This window comes from Lipotes vexillifer, unplaced genomic scaffold (genome assembly GCF_000442215.2).
Source record: "Lipotes vexillifer unplaced genomic scaffold, Lipotes_vexillifer_v1.1 scaffold536, whole genome shotgun sequence".
NCBI classification, from domain to species: Eukaryota; Metazoa; Chordata; class Mammalia; order Artiodactyla; family Lipotidae; genus Lipotes; species Lipotes vexillifer.
Genome location: NW_006775074.1, coordinates 1039105 through 1059620, shown reverse-complemented (window position 1 = coordinate 1059620; position 20516 = coordinate 1039105). Strand labels below are relative to the sequence as shown.

Sequence of the window (20516 nt, the reverse complement as noted above, 5' to 3'; positions counted from 1 at the left end):
CTTCTTGCTGCTTTGTCAGCATCCACTACCTGAAAGCGGTTCAGAAGTAGCTCTCCCCCAACACCTGCTTCCCGCAGACACCCACTGCTGGCTCCCAGACCGAGGCTCCCACGGGGAAAGCTGGAGGCTAAGCACAGACACCTGAGACCTAGTCAGACGCAGGGCTCACCACCACCGATCCCGCACCTCCCAGTCCCCGCAGTGCTTCTGGGAGAGTCCCGCGTTCCCTCTTCCGCACCGGCTTGGTCTAACCCGCTCGATAGCCTCTCAGGGCCCTGTTGCTCTTCGAAGCGTTCGCACCTCCTTTCAACCTGATTCTGCCACGTAGAAATGTTGGGGGTGAGGCGTAAAAGGGGGCCATCCTGTCCACAGGGTAACAGGTCGCTTTCAGAAATGATTTCAAAAATCCCGGGTGCCAGGAAGTGGAGAGAATGAGGTTGGGAGAGGCGCGAGCATTTGACGAGGTACCGATCGCCGGGAACCTCCCTTTGCTGGGGGTGGATCCCAGGGTCGCGGGATGCTGCCGCGCCCACCCGCCCCGCGTCGCCTCAGCTTCCGGAAACTCCAAGTCGCCAGGGCGCAGCGGCAGAGCCGCGGCGAGGCTAGCGCTTTGTTCCGCGGTTGAGTCTCGCGCCCTCGGGCGCGCGCATCCCGGGGACCTGCGGGTGCGGCTCTGCCCCAGGCCCGCGGCGGAGGAGCAGGCGCGATCCCGTGCGCCCGAAGCAGTCCCGGAACCCGCCAGGCCAGGCCCCCAGAGAAGACAACTGCGGCGCCTCGAGACACAAAGACCCGTGGGATGTGGAAGCAAACGGGGAGCCGGCAAAGGGAAAGCGAAAGCCGCGGGCCCGGTCTGTGACCGGGTGAAGGCGCCGCGCCGCCCTCCCGACGCCGGCGGTACCCGGGCCTGCCCTTGCGAGCCTTCCTGGCCCAGCCCTGTGCGCCGCAGCCATGGCCATTGCTCACCTGGCCACCGAGTACGTCTTCTCAGACTTTTTGCTGAAGGAGCCCTCGGAGCCCAAGTTCAAGGGGCTGCGGCTGGAGCTGGCCGTGGACAAGATGGTCACGTGCATCGCCGTGGGGTTGCCGCTGCTGCTCATCTCGCTGGCCTTCGCACAGGAAATCTCGATTGGTAAGGCCCGGGGACAGCGGCACCGGGGCGGGCTGGGCAGGCGTTATCAGCGGTGCCCGGGTCTCTGGCGAGAAGTGATTTTACCGCGCGTCCCTGGCGGTACCCGCCGTTGTCATGGGCGTGAACGTTGGGAAGGAAGGTAGCCCGAGTTGATGAGCCGAAGCATTCTTTGTTCGCGTGCTCCCTCTCCCGCCCCCCACTGCTGTGGACCCTTCTCGCATCCCTGCTACCCATTTCTGTTCCCTGCTGCCCACTGATCCCGGCTCTGGCTTAGTGTTCAAGGCCCACTCTTAAGACCGGCGCCGTTGTCACCAGATTTGCCTCTCTTTTCCCTCCCACACATTTCTGCGGTCACCCAAAATTTGTATCAGAGAATCTCCCGAGTGGCTAATCGGAGGACGTGAAGAAAAGTAGCCCATGAAAAGTGCTTTCTCCCTTATCTTACATTTAGTTGATGTGTACTGAGACTTTAGCTCTGCAGGGTTGTGAATGATGGGAAATAACTGCTCTTGGCCAGTTAATATTAGAAGGGATACCCAAATCCTCTACCTGGACGGCCTTATTTTGAGTGTGAGATGAACGAGTCCCCTTCTTGTAAATTCTCCCTTATCCTAATAACAGTTCTGTGAGATTCTGAGAGTCTGGTGGTTTGGTCAGGATCACGTGGCTAATAAGCAGCTGGTCTTCCTCATCATCTCTTCTGACTTTGAGTGCAGAAGAGAGTGTTTATGAGTCAAGAGGAAGGCCGTGTATGAGGCTAGACACAGATCTGTGGGGAAGGAGGCCGGTGGGGCTGGACAATGGGGAAAGCTTATGTGAAAGATTGGGCTGGCCCTGAGCCCCTGCCCGTGGGTGGGATTTGGATAAGCAGAGGTGAGACCTTTGCCAAGATTTTGGGATGTCAGAGGATGGTACGTGTTCCTGGAACGAGAGAAACAGCGAGGAGTGCCCTAACTGAGGCAGGAGGATTAGTCAGGGTTCCTGGAATATGAGAGTGAATAAGGGCCTGGACTAGTGAGAACAGAGGAGTACAGACTTGATGGTTTAAAAAGTGCAAAGTTGGGCTTCCCTGGTGGCGCAGTGGTTGAGAGTCCGCCTGCCGATGCAGGGGACACGGGTTCGTGCCCCGGTCTGGGAAGATCCCACATGCTGCGGAGCAGCTGGGCCCGTGAGCCATGGCTGCTGAGCCTGCGCGTCCGGAGCCTGTGCTCCGCAACGGGAGAGGCCACAACAGTGAGAGGCCCACGTACTGCAAAATAAATAAATAAATAAATAAAAAGTGCAAAGTTATTATTTGAGCAGAGGCTGGACTGGTTGAAAACAGCCCTTAATAAGTAATAGCCTGAGGGTACATGTAGGGTCTGTGAAGGAGGGGAGTTGGAGCTAGGGAGGATGTCCTAAAGATGAGGCATCAGTTGAGGTCTTGTGCGAGGGTGGGCGCCAAGACTAGAAAGGATGGGAGATTTCCAAGATCAAGGAGTAATAATCCACTCTTGGGCCCCTAGCTTTTCATCGGCCACAAAGGGCCGAGACTGATCAGAGATATCAGAAAGGCTGCAGGCCTGGGTGACTGGAGAATATTGATGGAAATGGTGAAGTTGAGGGAAGAGTTGGTTAGAGAAAGGTTACAGTGAGCTTGATTGTGTGCTCCACACCACCAAGTTGTTCAACTTGGCAGGAAGCCGCCAAATTCATTTTGGAAGGTAGTTTTCAGTTTTCCTTGTCATTGGGCAGGCATAGATAGTCAGGGCTTTCCCTCCGCCTTCCAGATGGCCGGGAGTTGAGGCTTCCTGTTGGAAGGAAAACCACCAAGTAGCATATGGGTCCTGGAGATAATCTTTCCCTTCAGCAAATGATTCTTGAGTACCAGCTGTGGGCTGGACCCAGTGCTGGGCACTGAGGACCCAGGAGTCAGGGAGACATGGACCCTGGAGGAGGGTGCCATCTGATGCCAGGAGGGAGGGCTGGTTACTGTTCATGATGAACCCCGTTCAGTTGCCCCACTTGACTTATAAGCATAGGTTGTATTGCAAGGACCTCAAATTTCCTTTTGCAGTAATTTCCTTTCGCAGTATTTTTATGGCAAGGAAGAATCTGTGCTTGAAATGTTGAAAGGTTCAGTGGAAGGTGGATGAGTGTCATTCCATATGGCTCCATAGAACACATGAATGTCGCCATATGGTAGGTGCAGGGGGTCAGAGTTCTGTGCCACAGAAGGACCTTCATTTCTACCACACCTGTCCCCAGATGCCTCTAGAGGTGCAGCTCCTTTCACCTGGAGGTATATCTATATCTGTATCTATATCGAGAGAGAGTTAGTGAGTTAGTTTAGGAAATAGCTGAGTGACAACTCTGTGTAGAATACAAGCATAATTAGGCTACATGGCCTTCAAACTCTGAATTTCTAGGAGTATTTATCTAAATTGTTGAAGAAACTAATTCCCTAAGTGTGCTACTTTTCAACAGACCAGACTCTGAATGGGATTCTTGTTCTTGGGATCTTTTGATGGGTCTGCAGTACCCTTGGCTTAGGGCTACTCAGGACGTGGGACCGAGATGTCCTCCCTCAGGGACTGCTTTGACTCTCTGGTGCCCTAGCCTGGTGTCTTAGGAGATGCTGGGAGAGCAGAGCTCCTATCTCCCACCAGGATGCTTCATGCCCAGTGCCAGTGTGGCTGGACCAGATGAGCAGCAGGGGCAGCCACTGGACCCCTGGGGAAGGGTGTCTGGTCCGCCCAGGGAGCCTTCTCTCCCTGCTGCCCTCCCAGCAGGCAACTGTAGTTCTGGACAGAGGGACTTGGTCCCTTAGGGTTAGCTCTGCTCTGCTGCTGTCATTACAGGGCAGGCGCTGGGCCAGCCCCAGTGAGCCAGGGGACAGAGAGAGCTGCAGCTGCTTCCAATGCTGTTAGTTCCCGGCTCCCATCGTGTTTCCTCCAACTGAGTCAGCAGCCAGGTGGCTTAAGTCATCTGCTCTGTCATGGCTGCTGTAGGCACATCTTTGGAAATGTGTTCAGGCTGCCCTTTAGCATGTACCAGGTGGCAAAGCTGATTCTTCTTTTCAGGGGTATCTATAAGAATGGGCTAATACTTAGGGTCTCAGGGCAAAGGTCCCAAAACACATCCTCAGCTCACATTTAAAGCCAAAGCACCAAGGGAGCCTCCTGGTCCCTTTCCAGAAAGATGCCTGCTATCCAGAGAGGCTACTGATACATACATGTTTTTCTTTGATAATTTTTTTTTTTTGGTATTATTGTACAGATAGTACCTAAATACCTTCTCATGGTAAAGGATTCATAAACCGCCTTTACTATGTGTAGAGGTGAACACCGTGGACACTTTGGAGAGACGTAAAATCCCCTTTCTCTGCATTCATATAACGTATACACATTTTTTTAACCAAACTGCGTCACATCTTAGTGGTTTGCATTTTCCTGCTTAGTATGGAAAGCATACTGTGTGGAAAGGTGCGGAAAGCCTTCTGTGTCAGTACAGAGGTGTCACCTCACTGTTTTTTGTTGTTGTTGTTGTTTTTGCGGTACGCGGGCCTCTCACTGTTGTGGCCTCTCCCTTTGCGGAGCACAGGCTCCGGACCCGCAGGCTCAGCGGCCATGGCTCACGGGCCCAGCCGCTCCGCAGCATGTGGGATCTTCCCGGACCGGGGCACGAACCCGTGTCCCCTGCATCGGCAGGTGGACTCTCAACCACTGCGCCACCAGGGAAGCCCACCTCACTGTTTTTTAATAGGCAGACAGATCTTCCATAGCGTGGAATGTTCCCATCATAGTTCAACCAGGCACTCCCCTCGTGATGTACATTTAGGTTCTTCCGAATTTTCCACCATTACACATCAGGCTTGTTGGTACATAAATCTTTGTAACTACTCCCCTCCTCCCAGCATTGAAAGGAAAGGAGAAGAGACCAGTATCGGTTCCAGAAGGATGAAGTCATTTTCCAGGATAGTTTTGCATTCCTGAGTTCTTATTTCAAGTAAGGAGAAGAAAATGCTGCTTTGTATACCCTCCACCTCCAGCTGCCTCTGAATGTGATGCTGTCAGACGAGTGGAAGAGGGATTTTGATGTGCTCCTGGTTTTAAGAAAGAAATAGCCTCTTTCAGGGGTAAGACGGCAACTTGCCGTGGGCTTTCTGATGTGTCCTGGTAGCACACTACATTTCCTTCCAAGCGCTTATCACAAGTTGCCGTTAGGTAATTATTTGCATAATTATTTGTTGAATACTGTCTCGCCACCGGCCTGTAAGTTCATCAGGGACAGGGACCATCTGTTCTCTGTCGGGTTGACCGCTCTGTTCATAGCCTCCACCACAAAACTTGATACATAGTAGGCATTCAATAGAGTGTGTAAATGAATGGAATCATCAAGGATAGCAGTAGGATTTTAGCATTTTGGGATCCTGAGTGTTAGTTATTCTGTTGTCTATAAGATGGGATTTTATGTATCTTGAAAGAGTTCGTGTTAAAAAAAGTACCATCAAAAATATTTGAAAACTCTGTATAATGTCATTGGAGCTGACTAGAATAACAGTAATAGAGCGTAGCATGTGAACTGACAGATAATAAGCAAACATTTAGTAACGATGAGGTCGATTTTAAAAATATACTAGAATTTACCCAAATAGCATTTGTTCTGTTTCAGTGTACACTGTTGCCTGACTTTGAAAGACCCAGTGAATTAGAAGATCTATTTTTAATTATTTACCAATCCCTTTCTCTTCCCCCCACCCCACAGAAAAAAAGAAAAGAAAATGAAGTTGTGGGAAAAACCCTATTATTTCGAAATAGATGAAACTCCCACCCTTAGCAGAAACTGAACATATGTCTTGAAATCTTTGCAGATTCTGGGTTTGGATTAGCAACATCCTTTGCAAAGCCATGCAAACACCCACCCTTCCTCTGCACATTGCTTTCTTCTCAAACCCCTAACTGAGGCAGTGAGTTTAGTCCAGAGTCGGGGAGGGGAGGCAGTTTGGGAGCATCGTGCCCTGGCTGAGTGAGTTGGATACAGCTGCGTGCTTTGGGGTTACCGAGGGCAACTGGGGCCACTGGTTTCCAGGGGAGAAGGCACCGAGGTGAGCCTGCCTCTGTGTGGGGCTCAAGGTGTATGGCAGCAAAGGGAGATTCTTCTCATTTATTTATTCATCCTCTCTAAAGCTTGCACTCCTTTTTCTCAAAAGCCATTTGTGTGTGTGTATATTTATCTGATTAAAAAGATATGGCTCACTGTAGAAAATATGGGAAATGTAGCAGCTAGTGGCTGCTTCCCACTAGCTATCTATTTTACATTTGGCAGTGCATATATGTCCATGGCATTCTCTCACTTTGTCACAGCTTACCCTTCCCCCTCCCCATATCCTCAAGTCCATTCTCTCCAGTAGGTCTGTGTCTTTATTCCTGTCTTACCCCTAGGTTCTTCATGACATTTTTTTTTCTTAAATTCCATATATATGTGTTAGCATGTGTGTTTTCCCCCAGACTTTATGAAATGTGGGTTTTCTCCCAGACTTTATTATGTATACATAGCTGACAACTTGTATTCTACTTTTTAGAAACCAAACTCCATTTCGGGTCATTTTGCCTCATTCTTAAATCTTATAAACTTGCTTTTTGTTGGCTACCAAATTAAATGTCGAATAGGTGTATTGAAACTGAACCCATTTACAGATTTTTTTGCTAATATAAATAGCATTGTGAGGAACACTTCTGAACATAAACCTCTAAGCTATAAAGATCTCAGTATTTCAACAAATTATATAAATCTAATTGCAAAATCAAAGAAGAGTGGCATTGTTTTCCGATTTTGCAAGTCTCCTTAATGCCTGACTCAGTAGAAGACCACTGCCTGGTCCTATCAGCTGCTCATTCATTGTGCAGTGATATCCCACGTCAGTAGCCTCTGGAAACCCTACTGTACATACTCACAAGAGAATGAGAATGAGAAGGCAGATAACAACTTAATAATATTGTGAAAAGAGGGTTCACATCATGAACCTCTTGGAAGAGTCTCAGTTTCCGGATCCCCCTTTGAGAACCATTCTCTGGGGTCAAACTGGAGAGTGACGTTTGCAGTTAGAAGCACACGAGGTGTGCACGTTTCACGTTCAAAAGGCAATTCCAGCTGCCCTTCAGAACACGGTTTACACTCCTGTCAGCATGTAGGGAGCAGCCCTTTCCTCACTTCTTTACTGCTACTCAATATTTTCAGAGTTTTCAGTTTGCCATTCTCGTGATGGAAATGGCATCTTGTACATCACCGTGACTTTGATTAAAAAGAAAAATTCAAAGAAAATTTTAAAACTACACATTAAAAAGGTCTATTTTGTCTGATTAAAAAAAAGAAAGAAATGGCATCTCACTGTTTCAGCCTGTGGTTCCCAGTATGCACTGGGATTTCACAAAACATAGTTCTGGGCTCTTTGTCTGACACTTGGCAGTTTCTAGAGGCTGCTCATTGCCTCCAGGCTAATTACCATTGCCTTTTGGCCTGGAGTATTTGATCCTAGAGACTGTCAGGTCTCAGCTGGTTATCATTAGCTTATAAAATATTTCCCTCCCTCCTCTACCCTTCCACAGTCTCTTTTTATCTTTTTTTTTTTTAAGCTAAAAGGTTAAAAAAATAAGTTGTTTCCCTTCTGACCCCTCTGTTTCCTGTTTAAATTTAATTAAATAGCAAAATCAGCAAATACCATTTTTTAGGAAATAGAAAGATGTCTTTACAAAATCTTTTTTTAATATTAACATCTACTCCACATTTGATGATCAAATGTGGGTTCTCAAAGTTTTCAAAAAGCATAGTCACTGCAGTGTGGAAAGGTGACTTTTCAGAGAGAGAAGTGCTTATTCAGCTGTACCCTTTCTTGGCAAGGTTCACCTCTCCTCTCTGATCAGGTTTTCTTTTGCACAACAGATAATGATGCTGTTAAACAAGATAATACATGGAAAGAGCCTGACACATGGTTTGTATTCAGTACATGTTGGTTGACTCAGGCTAGTGACATAAGCTTCTACAATCTGAAGGTAATTTGCAGCCAACAAAGCTGAGACGGAGGCCTCACGCTTCTCTCCAGGGATCATGCAGATTCAGGGGCTATTCAGACAGGCACTGGAGGCTCAGTTCGGATGAGCCTGGGTGACCGTAACTGTGACTTGCCCACCTTCCCTTCCCCTGTGTTCCTTGGAGAGAGGAGAGTCCAGGGGCTGATGGACTTGACCTTCGTCCTAATAAGACTTTATTCCTTTTGAGTCTCTGTAAACATTCTAAGCCCTAATGTTCTCCGTGTTTCTGTTTTGCACACCTCGAACTGAATTCCAGAACAGAAAAATGATGCACTTTGGAGAATTGAAGGAACACTCTTCCGGCACTTCTCGCTTACCAGAAAGGAACAGCCGATTGGATTTTAGGGTTTATCCAGAGCAGTCGGAGGGCTTTTAGTTATAAATGACATAATCAGATACACATTTGAAAATCTCACCCCAGATACTTTGTGGAGACGGGAATGGAGATGTGGAGAGACTAGTTAGGGGCTGTCACGGTTAAGTTAAGGCTTACTAACTCTGTGCACTTGGAGGCCAGGGACTGTTATATGTATCTTGGACTCCACCGTGGTGCTTTGTATGGGGCAGATAGTTTATAAAAGTTTATCGGGAGCCATTGCTGGGAGCTCTGCGGGCACACCCGATACCTCCCCGTTGTTCTGGGATGTTGGAGCTGATTTGGGAAGGCCCCAAGCTGGCCGCATTCAGCGGTTCTGCTCTGGGGCTCCACGGTCTCGTGGAAGCCCGGCCTGGAGCAGTGGACTGTCAGGAAGGCTGTGCCTAGAAGGGGTGGGCCGGGTCCATGCGGAAGCCTGGTCCAGGGTAGACCCCAGCAGCCGGCTCTCATCACCTGGCACAGCAGGAAGCCCTGTCCGCTGAGGGCCTGGGAGAAGCTGCAGCTCTGGAAGGGCCTGGCCGGGGCCCTGCAGGTGACCAGCCAGAGGGGTTGGTGTCCAGAGGGAAATGTTGCCTCTCACCTCTGCACTTAGGCAGTTGCTTCTAATGCCTTCCTTCCCCTGCTGTCCTTAGGAGCAATGTTAATAGCTGCTGTGTGTATGTGCACACACACACGCTTACGTTTTCATTAAGGCTTTACTTTTTTAGAGCAGTTTTAGTTTCACAGCAAAATTGAGGGGAAGGTACAGAGATTTGCTATATACTCCCTGCTCCCACACATGCACAGCCTTCTCTGTTACCAACATTTCCCACCAGAGTCGTACATTCTGTGGGTTTGGAAAAGTGTATAATTATCCATCATTATGGTATCATATGGAGTATTTTCACTGCCCTCAAAATCCTCTGTGCTCTACCTATTCAACCCTCACCTGTATAACGCTTGGCAACCACTGGATTTTTTACAGTCTCTATGGTTTTGCCTTTTCTACAATATCATACAGGTGGAATCATGCAGTACGTAGCCTTTTCAGAGTGGCTTCTTTCACTTAGTAACATGCATTTAAGATTCCTCCATGTCTTTTCATGGCTTGGTAGCTGTTTCTTTTTAACACTGAATAATATTCCATTGTCTGGATGTACCACAGTTTATTTTTCCATTCACCTACTAAAGGACGTCTTTGGTTGCTTCCAAGTTTTGGCAGTTAAGAACAAAGCTGTAATAAACATCCATGGGCAGGTTTTTGTGTGCACATGAGTTTTCAGGTCCTTTGGGTAAATACCAAGGAGTACGTTTGCTGTAAAAGTATGTTCGGTTTTGTAAGAAGCTGCCAAACTGTCTTCCAAAGTGGCTGTACTATTTTGCAGTCTGACCAGCAGTTAATGCAAGTTCCTATTGGTCCACATCCTTGCCAGCACTTGGTGTTGTCCGTGTTCCAGATTTTGGCCCTTCTAATAGGTGTGTAGTGGTTTCTTGTTGTTCCATGTGCTTATTTTCTATCTGCATACCTTCTTGGGTGAGGTGTCTGTTAAGGTCTTTGGCCCATGTTTTGAGTTGTTTGCTTCTTATTGTTGAGTTTTAAGAATTTTTTGTATATGTATTTTTTATTTGAGGTATAGTTGATTTACAATGTTGTGTTAGTTTCTGGTGCACAGCAAAGTGATTCAGATATATATTTATGTTCTTTTTCAGATTCTTTTCCATTATAATTTACTACAAGATATTGAATATACAGGAGGACCTTGTTGTTTATCTGTTATATATATAGTAGTTTGTATGTGCTAATCCCAAACTCCTAATTTATCCTCCCCCCCACCCCACCGTGCTCCCCTTTGGTAACCATAAGTTTGTTTTCTCTGTGTATGAGTCTGTTTCTGTTTTATAGATAAGTTCATTTGTATCATTTTTTTAGATTCCACATGTAAGTGATATTATATGAAATTTGTCTTGCTCTGTCTGACTTACTTCACTTAGTATGGTAATCTCTAGGTCCATCCATGTTGCTGCAAATGACATTTCATTCTTTTCTATGGCTGCGTAATATTCTATGATGTATATATACACCACATCTTCTATGTCCAAGGAATTCTTTGTATATTTTGAATAACAGTCCTTTATCACATGAAGCCACCATATATTGACACTGCCTGTGTGCTAGGTCCTTTTAGCATGATATTTTTCCCAGCAGAAATTCTTCAAAACAGGTGTATATTTTAATTCTGGGGAGACTGTGGAATATGGGTTAAGATGTGAGTTTTTAGACAGACTGCCTGGGTTCCAATCCTGGTGCATCACACATACACTGTGAGACGTTAGGCAAGTTACATAATTTCTCTGTGCCTCAGTTTCCTCATCAATAAATGGGGTAATAGTAAAACCTGTCTCACAGGGTGGTGAGAATTATAAGCATTAACACACGTGAGCCCTAGAACCATATCTGGGACATGGTAAACTTTCAGTAAAGGTTAGCTGCTAAACACGCCCCAGTACTGTATGACTCTGACAGATGAGGAACTGAGGCCAATAGAGGCCAGGTAACGTGCTCAAGGGCACACAGAGCAGAGCTGGACTGCAGCTTCGATTCTGAAGCCTGAATTCTCAGGCGCTGCTGTGTCCTCTGCCCCCTCCCTGTCCTGCGCATGAGGAACAGTGCACTGAAAGCAGAACGAGCTTGTACCCAGCACAGAAGCTACTAGTTTGTTCTGGGTCTTGGCCCTGCTGCCACGGGATCATCCTCCCCACTCTCGGGACCATCTTCCCCACTCCTTGCTTTCTGGCTGGGGAGGGTGCCTTCTCTGTTAGAATCATGGCCAGCCCCATCCCCAGTTCAGCACTGCAGCCTCAGCAGGGCATCAGGACCATGGGTGCGTGAATTACAGCCCTAAGGATATTAAAACACAGTCCCTGCACCCGTCCTGCCAGACCTCCTTGCCATTATCATAGCATCCAGTCTAGACTTCGCAGCATGTCATCCCAGGACGTCCTTTATCTGATTCCCAGCTGGACTCTGTTCCAGGCACAGTGCTGTGCTCCCCTTCGTAGTATGCGGTGAACTTTAAAGACTCAGAGCCTTCCTCATGCTCTTTCCCAGCCTGGGTTTTCTCCTCCTCCCTCCAAGTATGAGCGTCTGCCATGGCTCAGCCATTACCTTATGCCATTTTTTTTTTATTTGTTATCATGAGTGGTTCATATTCTTGGCCTCCTCCTGGACCGCAAGCTCTTGGAGGACAGGGACCACGCTTTCTTTGTCTTTGAATCCCCCATGGTACCATATGCCCAATAAATGTTTCTTGGGTGGAGCGCAACGCCATCGAGGTCTGCACACCTTCGGGAGAACAGCCGTGCTCTGTTGTACCATAAGAGAAACAGAAGGAACAGCCCTTGGGGAGGGCAAGGTCCGTGGCTTTTTTTGGTATGCTGCTGGCACAAAGGCTCTGTGGCATTAAATACCAAACTTAGACACTCAAGGCCTTCTACAGCACAATAGGATTTCTTTGTTGCAGGAACTACAAAATCTAGCTCTTAAAAGGCAACTTTGAGGGAGAGGTGATACAAAAGGACTTAACAAAGTTGGGTCTAGTTCCAGGCTGGGGCCCCGTTAAATCTCAAATCCCGATTACCCAAGGCCTGCTTTCACGTTGCGTATGTTCAAGACTTATAGAAGGTAAGACAAACAGGTAAACCAGTAAGAACGGTGAAATTCAAATAATTATAAATGCACTGAAGAAAATAATACAGGATGTGACAAAGGAACAGTACATCTTTGTATCTCCAGTGCTTACCATGGTACGCCCGATGCATAGAAGTAAAAACAGCTACCATTTATTGAGTTCTTAATATCTGCTTGCACTGTGGCAGATATTTCATTAATCTTTATAGGAATTCTATGAGGTTTTGCAAACAAGAAATATTAGGTTCAGAGAGGTTAAGTAACTTACTAGCAAGTAAAAGAGAAAACTTAATAACTATTGGATATAATGGGATCTTAAAGCAATATTCAGGAAATAAAGATTCTAGAACCTCTTCTTACAGATGTACCTAGTTTTTTCCCTTTAGGCTAAAATCCCTTCCCCACACCTAACTGGACTTCCATGTTGTTTCACACAAATTAGGCCTCTGGCCCTTTCCTGCTCTGCTTGTGTTACTGGCTGGCCTTGCTGTCCACAGCGCCTGTCCTTCCCCACTCTGCCCCGCCCCCACCTTCTCTTTCCCCTGGTCACTTGTTCTCAGGGTGTCATCATATTGGGGAAAGAGGAGGGCCACACACTTGGGACTGTATGGAACCTACACCAAGTATTAGCTGTCTGCCTCTGGAAGTTGCTTAACCCCTCTGTTTCCTCATCTGACAAATGACACTAAATGATAACTAGTTCACAGGTTCTTTTATTCAATTGAGTGAGAGCATCTAATTCCTATCTACTCATAGTATTTAGTAAATGACATCTGTTCTTGGTGATTCTGTGATGGAAAGTAGCTTATATGTGATTAGCATATAGGAAATACCAGTGTCATGTGTGAGTCACATTGGTTCATATCCTTTTTTTCCAGCATGTGAGTGATTTGTGCCACCAAGGAAGATCTGGATGAAGCAAGCTTCAGAGGAATATGGCGCACATGATGCCCATTAACCCCATGCTCTTCCTCTTGGCAGCACATGGTCAAATGCCCTGTTTTGGAGGTGCTATCAGACGGTTCTGTCTGGTCTTTGTGTGTTTCACTTTTTTACTTGGGTGCATACCTCAGCAGCCTTTCTTACACACCCTCCATCACACTACTGTGTTTTTAATCAGGATTGTTGCTGTTTGATTAGTGCTCTAGGTACAAAATCTGCAGAGACTTTGAGTGATCTGCCTCAATCCTATATACTCCATAGCTCTGCTATTTTAGTGATTTTGCAGAATACTACTTTTTTTTTTTTTAAATACACAAATTGTATTATAGCAGAGATGTTTGTATTAATTTCCCTTTTTACCTTTCATCTACCTTTTGTGTTAATCTTCATTTTATAGAAGCAAAACCTTTGCCCTGGACCAGGCTAGGACCTAGAGGTGATGGAAGAGACTTCGGGCAGACGTGTGCTGTGACTATTTCTTCATACTCTCTCTCATCTGGACTATTTTTTTTTTATTTGTGTTATCGTTATTTTTATTTTTATTATTTTTAAATTAATTCTTATTAGAGTATAATTGATTTACAATGTTGTGTTAGTTTCTGCTATACAGCAAAGTGACTCAGGTATGCATATACACATATACACTCTTTTTTAGATTCTCTTCCCATATAGGTCATTACAGAGTATTGAGTAGAGTTCCCTGTACTATACAGTAGGTTCTTATTAGTTATCTATTTGATATATAGATTCTCTTCCCATATAGGTCATTACAGAGTATTGAGTAGAGTTCCCTGTACTATACAGTAGGTTCTTATTAGTTATCTATTTGATATATAGATTCTCTTCCCATATAGGTCATTACAGAGTACTGAGTAGAGTTCCCTGTACTATACAGTAGGTTCTTATTAGTTATCTGTTTGATATATAGTAGTGTGTATATGTCAGTCCCAATCTCCCAATTTATCCCTTCCCCCTTCCCCCTTGGTAACCATAAATTTGTTTTCTACATCTGTGACTCTACTTCTGTTTTATAAATTTTTTTAGATTCCACATATAAGCGGTATCATATTTGTCTTTCTCTGTCTGACTTACTTCACTCAGTATGACAATCTCTAGGTCCATCCATGTCGCTGCAGATGGCATTATTTCATTCTTTTTTATGTCACTTGGACTATTGCAATAGATTCCTGACTGGTCTCTGCTTCGGTTCTTGACCCTGAATGGCCAGTTTTTGACATAGCATCCAGAGTGAACCTTTTAAAATGAATACCAGAAGATGTCTTTGCTTTAAAAATTCTGAAATTATTATTATTATTTATTTATATTTTTGGCTGCATTGGGTCTTCATTGCTGCATGCGGGCTTTCTCTAGTTACAGCGGGGGGTGCTACTCTTCGTTGTGGTGCACAGGCTTCTCCTTGCGGTAGCTTCTCTTGTTGTGGAGCACAGGCTCTAGGTGCGCGGGCTTTAGTAGTTGCAGCACACGGGGCCCAGAGCGTGTGGGCTTCAGTAGTTGTGGCGCGCGGGCTCAGTAGTCCTGGTGCACGGGCTTAGTTGCTCTGCAGCATGTGGGATCTTCCCGGAACAGAGATCGAACCTGTGTCCCCTGCATTGGCAGGTGGATTCCTAACGACTGTGCTACCAAGGAAGTCCCTACAAGTTCTGAAATTATTTTGTGTGAAATTTTAGGATTGAGCCAATGAGTAACTATGTTGATGTATTTGGGAGCTAATGGTCTAAATGAAAGAAGGATACAACATGGAATGAGGGAAGACAAGGAAGATCCCAGTGGTGTTGGATTGGAATAAGGAGTCTCATCATAAACACACACACACACAGACACACACAAATCGATTTCCTATCTGTGTCTGTTGAAAGGGCCTGGGAGCGATGACATCTCAGTAGCAGTGAGCACAGCTAGCATCCAAACCTTTGTTTTAAAATTTTATTACCGGGACTTCCCTGGTGGTGCAGTGGTTAAGAATCCGCCTGCCAATGCAGGGGACACGGGACACGGGTTCGAGCCCTGGTCCGGGAAGATCCCACATGCTGCGGAGCAACTAAGCCCGTGCACCACAACTACTGAGCTTGCGCTCTAGAGCCTATGAGCCACAACTACTGAGCCTGCGTGCTGCAACTACTGAAGCCAGCGAGCCTAGAGCCCATGCTCCGCAACAAGAGAAGCCACTGCATGAGAAGCCTGCACGCTGCAACGAAGAGCAACCCCCCACTCGCCACAGCTAGAGAAAGCCCGCGCGCAACGAGGACCCAGTACAGCCAAAAATTAAATAAATAAATTTATTAAATTTCTTTTTTTTTTTATTACTGACTAAAGGAACCAAAGGTTCGTTGGAGAAATGGCCAATTGTAGGGCTGGGGCAGGGAAAGTACAAGATAAGCCCAGAACATTTTGTGCCAGGAAGTATGGAAGTGCTCAAAACCAAGGGGAACATATTAGGTACAGGAGCTAGTTTGAAACAATTTAAGCATCAAAATAAATAAAAGTAACGGATTATAAAATATTGAAAAAGAAAAGACAACATGAGCCCATGTTTATGCTAAAAAAGAAAAAAATGTGGGGAAGGTGAAGTTCCTTTTTATAGTAAAATGCCAGCTAATAAATGTAGAGGGAAGAATAAAGTTGGAAAATCTTCATTTTGCAACCACAGTTGAAGTATTTGATTCACTAGTGGATGAAAGCTTGTTGGGGAACAGAATACTTACAGTCTAGGAGGGTCGTCTCCCCATAGACCACTTATTTCTCAAGGGAAAAAGGCACTTTTACAGCAGAGCCCTGGCAGAAGGCACCTTAACCAAGTGACCATCATAGGTGACATTACCTGTCACGGGGGAAACTGTTGTCAGGCGCCTCCAGGGGTGTCCTGTGGATGACCAACAACCCTTCCCTTATTGGGATCCCTGCCAATAATGCAGAACCCAGATCAGAGCATGGAGAAACAATGAACAAACACAAATGAAGGGGTGTCGCACAAAACAGAGGGCCAATGCTCCTCACACGTTAGGGTCTTGAATGACAGAGAAGGGCTGTGGAACCCTCCCAGGATAAAGCGACTAGAGAGACATGACATCTGAATGCACTGTGTGTGGTGCGGGATTGGATCCTGAGTAGAGGGGAAAAAAAAATTGCCGTAAAGGATAGTTCGGGAAATCTGAATATAGATAGCAGTAGTGTTTTCGGTTTTTTGTTGCTGCTTTTAATTTGGTAATTGGACTGGGTTATGTAAGAGAATATCTTATTTTAGAAGATACACACTTTGAGAGGAAAGGGTCATAATCTCTGCAAGTGGTTCAGAAAAAAGGTATATATTATACATACATGTGTATAAAGGGAGGATGTGTGGCAGAATGTTGACAATGTGGTATTTCATTGTAATATTATTTTTATGGTGATACTGTATTTTATACATTTACAAATTTTATTTATTTTTTCCAGTTTTATTGAGCTGTAATTGACACATAACATTGCATAAGTTTAAGGTGTGCAACATAATGAATTGATATATGTATCTATTGTGAAATGATCACCACAGTAAATTTCATTAATATCATCACCTCAAATAGTTATAATTTTTTTCTTATGATGAGAGCTTTAAAGATCTACTTGCTTAGCTTTCAAATATACCATACGGTATGGTTAACTATAGGCACTGTGCTGACGTTACATCCCAGAATTTATATATCTTATAACTGGAAGTTTTTACCTTTTGACCACCTTTACCCATTTCCCTCACCCCACCATGCCTGGCCTCTGCCAACTACCAATCTGTTTTCTGTCTCAGTGAGTTCAGTTCTATTAGATAAAACATATAAATAAGATCAGAAGTATTTGTCTTTCTCTGTCTAATTTATTTCACTAAACATAATGCCCTCCAGGTCCATCCGTGTTGACACAAATTGCAGGATTTCCTTCTTTTTTATAGCTGAATATCGTTGTAATATTCTTGTAACTTTTCTATAGGTCTGAAAATAATTCAAAATAAAATGTTTAATTTTAAAAAAGAGATGATGAGGTAAACAAAGCAAAATGTCAGTATTGTTTTAAACCCCTAGGTATCTGTTATATTATTTTCTGTAATTTTCTGTATGTTTGAACTAGTTAATCTCAGATGATCAAAATTAAAAAAAAAAAAATTTAAATACATTGAGTACTTTTTTTTGCATCTTTACCAGAACATTAAGTTCTCATATCTTTTTTCCCTGGTACCCAGGTCATTGAAACTTTATCCAATGGACAGTTGTCAGGTTTTACATTGGATTAATACAAGTTCTTCTTTTGTGTGGTCTAGATGTTCTGGATGTACTAAGGGACTGGATTCTCCACCTCAGGAAAGCGACACTTCACACTGCTGCTTAGTTGTCTGGTCTGTTCTTCTGGGTCTAGTGCTGGCCTCGTGGTTCCTTCAAGCTGCGGTCTCTGTCTAGCTCCCTTTTCACTTCTGCTCTTGCACTTAGCAGGCTGTGTAATATCATATTGTTTACGCTATCATTCTTGACTGAATTAAAGGAGCCCAGCAGTTTCCATTGGAGGCTCGCCACCTTGACTGTATGTTCCCTTGGCTTTCTGCCCTGTAGTCACAAATCCTGGACCATGTGGTCCGGGCTGTTATTCCCCTCCGTACGTGAGAGCATTGTGCACTGATGGGCCTTTGTCTAATTTGGTAGACCCAGAAGCAGAAAACTATTAATGCAGAAATGCCAAACAGTTTATTGTTCGGGATGGGTAGTGAAATATCTGGGGACTTCTTGGGACTCATTTGGAAGAAAACACTAGATTATGCCCATCTTATCAAGGAGCAGATATTAGCTCTGGTTGGGTTGTCTTTAAAAGCCAGGCTTAGCTGTGGGAAAAAAGAGAACTGGTGAATCAACTTGGTTTAAAGGAAAAGAAAACTATCATTCCAATTCAGTTTTTTCAGTTTGGGCTACAGAGAGTACTTATATATTTTCACACCGGTTTAAAACACCTGTGCCGTGGGGTCAGTTCCCGCAAAGCAAAAGTGAAGGCAAGAATGGACCATTTGGGGACTTTATTTATTTGCTTGTGTTTGAAGCTAGGGGTTGGTTTGAAGTCTCCTGGAGAGGTGAAAGGGGAGGAATTTGTTTCTTTTTTAGAGAGAGAAGCAGTCCTGAGATTCTTGGAATTTTACTCTATTTTATCCGGGTTGGGCTCTCTGAGTATATGGCAAGAAGCGATCCTTTGGGACAGACTTCATTTGGTCTTATGTTGGTGTCGAAGGTGCTTGAAACAGATTCAGGCCTGTTTCATCCTTATGAGTTCTTGTTACTATTTCATGTTTATTTTTAAGCGCTGACCACTACCCATCTCTTTCTCTACCACACAATCAGGGTCCCTTTCTATGTGATTATTCCCATTGAACTTGAGAGTTTATAACACAGTTGTTTTCAGTTTTTCTGGCAACCTTAAAATATAGCAGGAACTTTCAAATTCAGTGCTTCATAGGTTGTATTATGACCTACCTGGATCCCCTGGGTATGTGTATATATATGTGTGAGTGGTGTGTGTGTGTGTATCATTTACATTAAAGTGAAATAGAACTGAGTTTTAGTTTTGCAAAATAAAAACATTCTGCAAACTTTTAAAATATTCTATCGATAGTAATGACTGCTGTGTTCCCTTTCTGCCTCCCAGAGACAGCAAGCCCAGGACTTATGTTTTATTCAAAGAAACTTTCCTGTCTCCCTCCTTCTCTTTTGACCTTCTCTGACCCAACTTTCTTCAATAACCTGTGCTTCTTGCCTCCTCTTCCTCGTGTTTGGAAGGTAAAGATGAAAACCTGGGTTGATACCCCATCTCTATAACGCACTAGTCACAAGATCCTCACTTTCCCCATTTTAAAATGGGGTCAGAGTACACAGCAAGGGGTGGTTCCCTTTTCTTGCTTCTGCTGCCCCTTCACTCTCTTCACTGTGCTGGTTACCAGGTTAGAATCTCTTCCGTTTGAAAATTCCTCTAATGTCCTCCCAGGCAGTTAACTAGATCTTTCTATTGGTGTGTTGTTAAACTTGCGATTTTGGTGAGTTGCATTAACTTCTCAGGAAGCCTGATTCCTGCGCTACCCTCACAGTTGCATGTAGCATTTAAATGCAGAAGCAACGCAGATAACATTCCCACACAGCACCCGGGGAGGGAGGATGCATATGTTTGTCAGAAGATGCTAGGGGCTGGCTCAGAAATCACAGCCTTTCAGATGTGGGCCCTCCTAACCAACTGGGGGATAATAATGAGAAGAATGAAAAGAAAGCTTATCAAAAAAAGAGGGGGCTTCCCTGGTGGCGCAGTGGTTGAGAGTCCGCCTGCCGATGCAGCAGACACGGGTTCGTGCCCCGGTCCGGGAAGATCCCACATGCCGCGGAGCGACTGGGCCCGTGAGCCATGGCCGCTGAGCCTGCGCGTCCGGAGCCTGTGCTCCGCAACGGGAGAGGCCACAACAGTGAGAGGCCCGTGTACCACCAAAAAAAAAAAAAAAAAAAAAAAAGAGGGACAGCAAAACGAGGCCAAAGCCCCTCTGGATGGGTTGGACCAGGAACAGAGAGCCTTGCACTAGCCTTGCACTTGCTAGTGTTCGTGCCACAGAGAAGCTGCTGGGCTGGCCCACCTCTCTGGCTCCCGTCCTGTCTCCCCTCAGGGTGTGTTACCCTCTGGTTCTCCACCAGCTGCGTCTGTGGTACAGGAACAGGTTTTAGCTGGGCTGACACTTAGGAGAAGGGGTGACCCACGCCCTAGGCTCCAGACCGGGGCCCGGAGAGTGGGTGGAGGGATGTCTGTGACGTGGGTCACTTGTTAGCAGATGTTGCAGCTGCTGCCACGGAGCCCCCAGAGCACATGTTTCCTGCCCATGATCTTTCGTTCTGTCCAGCCAGACACATATGGAAAGCCCACAGCTCTGTCTGCACTCTCAGCTGGACAGAAGTGGTGGTATTGTTCTTGGTGTAAAGCCAAAACTTATTTCTTGGTTTCTGTACAGTTGTGAAAGGCGATGCAGATCTCACTTAAAGCTACTCCCTAGAAATCAGAGTGCTCTCATTCAGCCAACATGTGGCAGAGCGGAGTGGAAAGGGCATGGGACCCAGGCTGGAGGATCACTGTGGATTAGGGACTCTGTTTCCTCAGCTGGGATAGTGGTATCTGACAGGGAGACTTGACTGTTAGTTGAGATACTATTTATCATAGTACTTGGGAACGTTTAAAGCACTCAGACAGGTGTTATTTATTTGATACAGGGTGCTCTATGAAGTTGAGAGGGAGGGAAGGAGGGACGGAGGGAGGGAAAGAGAGAGAGAGAGAGAGAGA

General features: G+C 45.4%; 1 protein-coding gene across 1 annotated transcript in view; it reads left to right on the top strand.

Moving 5' to 3' along the window:
- The first annotated feature begins 764 nt into the window (after positions 1-764).
- PANX1 (pannexin 1) overlaps positions 765-20516 on the top strand; it is a 39045-nt gene continuing 19293 nt past the window's right edge. The window contains exon 1 of the mRNA XM_007449645.1: positions 765-1129. Within this exon, the coding sequence (XP_007449707.1) occupies positions 949-1129 (181 nt within the window). The 5' untranslated portion in view covers positions 765-948. The remainder of the gene's footprint in view (positions 1130-20516) is intronic.